This window comes from Talpa occidentalis, unplaced genomic scaffold (assembly GCF_014898055.3).
Source record: "Talpa occidentalis isolate TD23 unplaced genomic scaffold, MPIMG_talOcc4v2.1 talOcc4.10, whole genome shotgun sequence".
NCBI classification, from domain to species: domain Eukaryota; kingdom Metazoa; phylum Chordata; class Mammalia; order Eulipotyphla; family Talpidae; genus Talpa; species Talpa occidentalis.
This window is the reverse complement of record NW_023600993.1, coordinates 12,806,312-12,813,407: the sequence shown is the minus strand read 5'-3', so window position 1 is coordinate 12,813,407 and position 7,096 is coordinate 12,806,312. Positions and strand designations below refer to the sequence as shown.

The window sequence follows — 7,096 nt, the reverse complement described above, 5'->3', positions numbered from 1 at the left end:
TGCGGGCTCCACATTCCATTGGTCGCTTCCGTCCAATGGGAGCACCGGCTTCAGTGTCTCCGCCCCCTAACTCACCCATCTCCATGACGACCGCTCCCCGGTCACCCATTTGACCCCTGACCCCAGCGTTGCGTCATTGTCTACGCGCCGGAAGTGGTCGCACCTTCGCCGGGACGTGGTGAGAGCGACCGGCTCTGGCCGGCGCATGAGGAGGTGGGCTGAGGTGGTGTGAGATTGAGGGGGTGACAGCCCTTTGAGGGCCCCAGCGACAATGGCGGTGTTTCACGACGAGGTAGAGATCGAGGACTTCCAATATGACGAGGACGCGGAGGCGTATTTCTACCCCTGCCCCTGTGGGGATAACTTCTGCATCACCAAGGTAACCTTGTAACAGGGTGGTCCCCAGGTTTGGGCTGCCCCTCTCCCTGCCCTGTAACTGTTAGGGGGGAAGGATGTCCTGAGCTAATCCCTTACAGGCTTTGTGGACGCCACCCCCACTCCAGACCAAAGCCATCAAGACATTGGGAAAGACAAATCCCGTCACCACCAAAGGGAGGGTGGCTGGGACCTGAGGGTGGGGTTAAGCAGCCAGGTTGGGTCTAAAATTCGGGGCTCCTGGCTCGCGGCCAGCTCTCAGAGCGCAATTTAGGATTCCAGATCTGCGGATCTGGTAGGACGCATTTAAAACTTTGTCTCCCACTTTTCTCCCTGAGCTGTACATTTCCTCATTTCCCCTTCCCTTGTAAATAAACCTTTTATTAACCTTTCGCGTGTGCCTGCAGTAGAGCATTGTTAAGTCCTCTTAAGCGCGCGGGTGAAGACCCACAGTCAGGCACCCCGTTTTGTATCGGGGCTGCCCTATAACATAACCTGAGGGGCCCGCGCAGCCGCTGGCCTCAGCCTGCGCTCTTTCGCTCCCCGGGGTTCCTTTCCTGGCTCCGTCGCTTCCCGGCTTCCTTTCCGTCCAGTTTCTGCTCAGGTGGGTACTCTGAGCTGCCAGAGGGCGCCAGGTCTTCCCTTTAGTTAGACCTGGCGGTGGCGGTGAGTGCTGGTCTTCCCCTCCCTCTGCTGCTTGGGTTCCTTCTTAACACGCTTCTTTGGAGAAAAGGACGCGTTTCTGTCTTGCCAAGGGTTTTGCGGCAACCGAGCTTAGTCAGCCTTCCTAGGCGTTTCCCCTCAGTGGCGTTTCCACACAACAGAGGGTCGGCTTTTCTCTTTCGGCTCACGCGTCTCTTGGGGGAGGGATGCCATGAAAAGGATTAGGAATAAATAGGGCGTGAGAATTCGGGTGAGGAGATGTTTTGCTAAGGAAAGACTATGCTGATGGGACGATGTTTGTTTTGTTGTAGGAAGATTTGGAGAATGGGGAAGACGTGGCCACGTGTCCTAGTTGCTCCCTCATCATAAAAGTGATTTATGACAAAGTAAGGAGTCGAATTTCAAAGGTGGGGGACGGGTTGCGGCAGTAGCAAGGACTTAGAAACCCCTAGTCTGTGATATGTAAGGAATGTTTCATAAACGTGTTAGATAGATGCTTTTTTTTTCCAAAACAAATTTTAAAAACCATTAATAAACAACTGTGGTGTAAATTAAACACAGCTTTTAGAAGTTCAGATTACTTTAGCTTTGAAAGGACAATTCACAAAAATGCTCGTTAGCTAATGAAAATTATTATTAAATAGGAAGTAAATAATTATGGAGGTTATATGACTGACGGTCTTTATTCCTCCTTTATTTAATAAATAATGTACATTGTTCAGTACTCCTAGGCTTATTTTGAAGACAATGATTATATATTTCTTATCTGACTTATTGTCAAACTCTGCAGTATCTTAATGGAAATGTAAGTCATAGTTGCAGTTTTCCCATTTCATTATTAGTTGAAAAAAAAATAAATGCTGTTTATTTATATACTGACCATCCCAATTTTTGACCAGTACTTTGAATGGAGACTTCATTATGGAGCTTAATCTTCTTTAAGAATGAAGTCTAAAATGAATATAGGAGTGGTGAGAATGAGGACTTAACCTCATGAGAGAAGGTTGCAGTTTTGAACAGAATGATCGCGGCAGCTTTATTGAGAGGCCTGTTTGAGCAAAAACTGGGAGCAGAGCAAAGAAGAGTGAGAGTGGTCCAAGATGAAATTTGTGGAGTAGGGCAGATCACAAAGGTGTTGGTGGGCCACTTGGGGGCTTCATCTTTTGGAATGAGAGGTTGGGGGGGTTGGGAGGTGTAGATGACAGCAACAGAGAATGATGATACTGTTTTTTGATGTATGAGTCACAGTTGGTTGGCTCTAGAGAAAGGAGGAAAACAGTGTTGAACGGGGCAGCCAGCTCTCCCTGTAATCTCAGAGGTGCTAGGACTCTGCAAACATAGAACCATCACTTTCGGTGATGTAAGGGATAGCGTCCTTGGGTGGTGGCCTCAGCTCCTCCTCGGCATTGTGGACATGTTGCCCGAATAGCTCTGTTGTGCAGAGCTGACTGCATTGTAGGTTGGTTGGCAGCATCCCTGGCCTCTACCCATTGGGTGCAGTTACCACCCCCTTTGCCATATACCCCCAGAGGAATAAAGCAAGCCCTCCCTATTCACTCTGCGAGCCACTGTGTTAGAGCAAGGCAGCACAGAGACATTGTAAAGAAGAGGTTGAGAATATGGAGTATTGTGCTAAAGATGGACCATAAATTTCAAACAGCACAGTGGGAGGGCTCCAGGTGCTGGGTGGGAATGAGAGAGGGATAGTGACAGATAGGGCTGGCCCATACAGGGTCCAGGTTGCAGGTGAAAGGTCATTGGGGAGGCCGAGGTTCTTGTGCTAGCTGACATAAGCCAGGCTAAATAATCAGAGATTGAATTACATGAACAAAATAGCTGACACTGCAGATTATCTACACTAGAAAACGTGTACAAACTATTCCTGTTAGTTGGAAGAAGTAATTATTTTGAAAAGGATAATTGAATGACCAAATATTGAAGTGGAAAAATTTTAGTACAGCTAGTAATGCATAAAGAAACTTACAAAGTGTGAGATGTCTGCAAATGTGATTTCTGAGACACGGATGCTGTGTAGTACAGAAAGACATGTTTGTTTATAAGACGGGGTGCCTTATATTAAGTATGAATTCAGGACTAAAAACAGACACACTTTTCAAATTGTTATTCCAGTGCTGACTCTGATTGTGAACAAGGATGAAGTGATAGAGCAGTAGAGAAACAGGATTGATTTTTGTAACAAAATGAAAGTTTTCGTGACACAGATAGCCGGTGATTAATGTCGTTTCTTGTTCTGTCTTAGGATCAGTTTATGTGTGGAGAAACAGTCCCAGCCCCTTCCACCAACAAAGAACTAGTTAAATGCTGAAGAAGGCTTTAGGGGTCACAACCCTACACAATTGGGAAAGCAAAGCCACAACTCTTCCTGGGGGCCGCCACTGTGAGGGGTGCTGTTCCCTCATCGGCACTTAAAGAAGTGACTCCACAACTTGCCTGGATTTCATGCTTACACCTTTGGATTGGAAGTGTTCTTATTGTCTATCTGAATTTAAAGGAAGAACATTTCTAATCAGTACTTCTTTCCTTCTGTTTGATCGTTTGTATATCCTATGCCTCATTATGTCATCTGATAACAGCATTATCTACCTCAGTCATTAGGATTCCTTATAAAAAGGGGATTTTATTTTTGACTTCGTAGGATTAGTAAAATTAGCCCTTTCTTTGACAGTTTAACTTTGCCGTTCAAAACTAGTTGCTTTGTCAGTTCTGCACTTCCGGTTCCCACATCAAGCCAGCTCCTCCGTCTTGCCCATTATTAGGATGCTCGCCTCCTGTGAAAACCTCTCATTTCTATTATACCACGTGCCCAGCTCTGGTCATGGTGTTAAAGAAATAAACATTTTGCTCACAGTTTCTCCACAATTGAAATTAGTAAGGGAGGAAAGTCCAAAAGTGCCTTGGTCAAAGAATATGGAGCTTCCCTACCAATCTTCTGCATATTCCTTGAAAACTGGGGCAGGATCAAAAGAAAAACTGCTAAAGGAGGTGAAATTGGTAACAGAATAAGAGCAAAACCTGCCAAATTAGTGAGTTAAATGCGTGAATGGTTTTGCCAGATCAGAACAAATAATATGTCTTATCTCTGGGTTCTTGTTTGTCTGTTTGTTTTTAAATTAGGCTAATGAAATTGCATTCCAGGTGAGGGTCAGTTCCTGTCTGCACTGTGTGCTGGGCATTGTCACAAACCCCAGTTACTCCTGCTAAAGGGTAGAGTGTCCACAACAACTCTTGTATTTGCTGAGGATGAGCAAATACATGAGCAAATGAGATGTCTGCTCTAAGTGAATATATCCCTGAGGGCACATCTAATAAGCCTGTGTACCTATAACCAGACCCCACATTCGCTCAGAGAAATATGACCCTGGAGAAAAGGGGATACATAAAGGCCATCAGTCTTCTGCTGCATGGCTAAGAGTAGCAAACATTAGAATCACGTGGAAATTCAGAAATTCCCTTTATGTACACAATTTTGTGCATATAATGTTAAAAAAAAAAATCACAGGTGGTTTTGGGAATAACTCCCACAATTAGAAAACCAGCTCGCCAGATTGTTATCATCCTTTGCCTGCAAAATGTGCTGCGTACATGCTTAAGGGGTTTAAATTAAAGCGAGTGCCCTTTGATGTGCCAGCAGCACAATTCCCTGCAACTGTTAGGCTGAGCCATAGTCAGCAATGGAGTGCCGGAGTGCTTGCTATGTTACATGAAGCATGACAGGGCGTACTCTTGATGTGGTGAGAAATCGTGACTCTTTGGAACACTGACACCCCAGAAATGGTCCACAGCTGTTTAGGAACCAGTGACTGCTGAGATGAACAGAGCAGGGTCCACGCGAGCGCTGGGAAGGAGAAACGAACAGCCCCCCACACAGAGGATGGTTTTGTAAGTAACTGTGACACATTAGCTTCCGCTGCTGCAGCTGATTTTCAAACAAGGACGCCCTTGATGGTCTAGGAGCACAGAAGAGTAGGAAGAGAAGTTACCCAAGTCCATCCCAGGTAAAAAGCATAAAGGCCGCTGGCAATCAGTGGTCTGTGATAAGCTGCCCTCGTGGGAATGATTTTGAGATCAAAGCAATCAAGTCACCAGGTTCACCTTTGGCCACAAAAGAACACATCAGGATTGAATACTCTGTGGAGCAAGAAGTAAAACCAGGATCTTTCAGCTATGTCTAGGGTTCTGGGGGATTTATGTGCCTTACTTAGCTCAACAGACATTTCAGAGCGCCTCTGAGAAATGGTCTGTAATGCAGGCTCTGTCTCATCCCCTGGTAATCTTGGAAAGGCCAGTGAATTCCTCATCTGTGTAACTAGGAGACTGGATCAGTGATATCTTTCAATTTCCGGCATCAAAAGTTGGAGAAGCTGAAGTCATTGAAACCTCCATGAACTTGAAACTAAATCATGATAAAGCGACTGTTCGTCAGTAACTTGATGTTACCACGCTTCTGGGCTTGGAAATGGTAAAGTCAGCTGTTGAAAGGACTTTGTATATACTTGAGATGCTCAGAAGCATTTTTCTTAGAAAGCACCCAATATTTTTGATAATTATATATATTAATTTATTACCAGAATAAATTATTGGCATGCTAAATAAAGTCTGATCGTTCAAATCCAATTGTTTTGATGTAATTTTTCTTCCCCTAAATGGCATTTTGTATTAAAAGGTTTTGATGGAATTTTATGAGGAGGAAATCTGTAGCCCGCTTTGGGGCATGGTAAGTAGTTTTTTGGTATGGAAAGTAGAACTTTGAAATAGGAAAACAGTTGAATAATTTGTTGGCCTCATAGGTTTGGGCTCAGGATATTTGTCTTTATTTGAAAAAAATAAATAAGGCTCTGAATCTGTGGCAGTAAGGCAAAGATAGTTGACTTTCTTAAAGTAGTTCAGTTTATTGCCAGGAAGAAAAGCTGATGATGAATGCTTGCAGCTCTGGTCAGGATACAAGTTGAATCTCAGTTCCTATACTGCGATCTTGGACAGCTAATAATCTTCCTGTAGCTCTGTCCTGGTCTGTGAAACGGGCCATAACAATACTTCTTTCTCAGGGGTGCTCTGGATTCATTCTGTCGGCGGGGGGTTGTGGAGTGCCTGCCGGAGGCTGGCACTGCTTGAAGAAGACAAGGGAGATCTGCCTTCAGGGAGCTTACATGCACCCAGAGGAGGGGATTGTTGGGACCCCCAAAGAAACAAGAGAGTAACTGGGGCAGGCGCCTTGACAGAGTAAACAGAAGGCGTTTTAGGTCTGGCACATTTTCTGAGATCTCAGACTGAGAAAACCTGTGAAAATGATTATGTGAACTAATGACAAAACGTGAAAACCAAAAGTTAACTCTTCTGTTTCCAAAAGGAACGCCACGTTGTTTTGAGCATGGACCGTCTTAGAATAAGTGTAAGAAGTGCTAAGCCCTGGAGAGCCAGCCCTCCCCCCTTACTGAGCCTCTCTGGGGGTGGGCTTTAACAAGGCCACCAGGGGCGCAGCGGTTGAGCGCTGGGCTGCGAAGCTGCCCGCAGCCTCTGCAGCACCGGTTCTATCCCCGGCCACCTGCGAGGGTCCCACATGGCGTGCAGACCTCTCCTGCCACGCCCGCTGCTCCCCTCAGCAGTGTGCTTCTGTTCTTCTACCTGTTCTGCTCCCCGCTCTGGCTCTGGTGAATTCTCTCGCCCTCCCACGCTTCTGTGCCCAGTGCTTGTATGTATAAATAAATAAATCTTTAAAAAAATAAAAAGGCCACCAGGTGATTCCCATGCAGCTATAGTTTGAGAACTGCTCTCTAGAACTGACTACAGACTTCACAGCATGTTGGAATCACCCGAGGAGCTTTAAAACAAGGGTGCCCTGAGAATCATTTCATTGGGCTGGAGGCAGCTTGGGAATCAAGATATTTAAAGAGTCTCCCTGGGTGATTCTGATACGCAGCCAAAGCAGAGAAAATTCCTTATCTCAAAGTAAAAAAGGATCTTTTTCTTAAAAAGACATGATCTGTGGGCCTTGCTAGAATTTACAGGTTTACATGGCAATGGGCTCAGCCGTGATGTA

General features: G+C 45.4%; 1 protein-coding gene across 2 annotated transcripts; it reads left to right on the top strand.

Annotated features, from left to right (window-relative positions):
- Window positions 1-138: 138 nt before the first annotated feature.
- Window positions 139-6,523, top strand: DPH3 (diphthamide biosynthesis 3). 2 transcript variants are annotated; one of them, XM_037524745.2, is made up of 3 exons: window positions 139-379; window positions 1,350-1,424; window positions 3,299-6,522. In XM_037524745.2, the coding sequence occupies exons 1-3, from the start codon at window positions 272-274 to the stop codon at window positions 3,362-3,364; spliced, it is 249 nt and encodes an 82-aa protein (XP_037380642.1). In that variant the 5' UTR covers window positions 139-271; the 3' UTR covers window positions 3,365-6,522. The 2 variants fall into 2 exon arrangements, with proteins under 2 accessions (XP_037380642.1, XP_037380649.1); XM_037524752.2 differs by lacking the exon at window positions 1,350-1,424 and having other exon boundaries at window positions 3,299-6,523.
- Window positions 6,524-7,096: the final 573 nt, after the last annotated feature.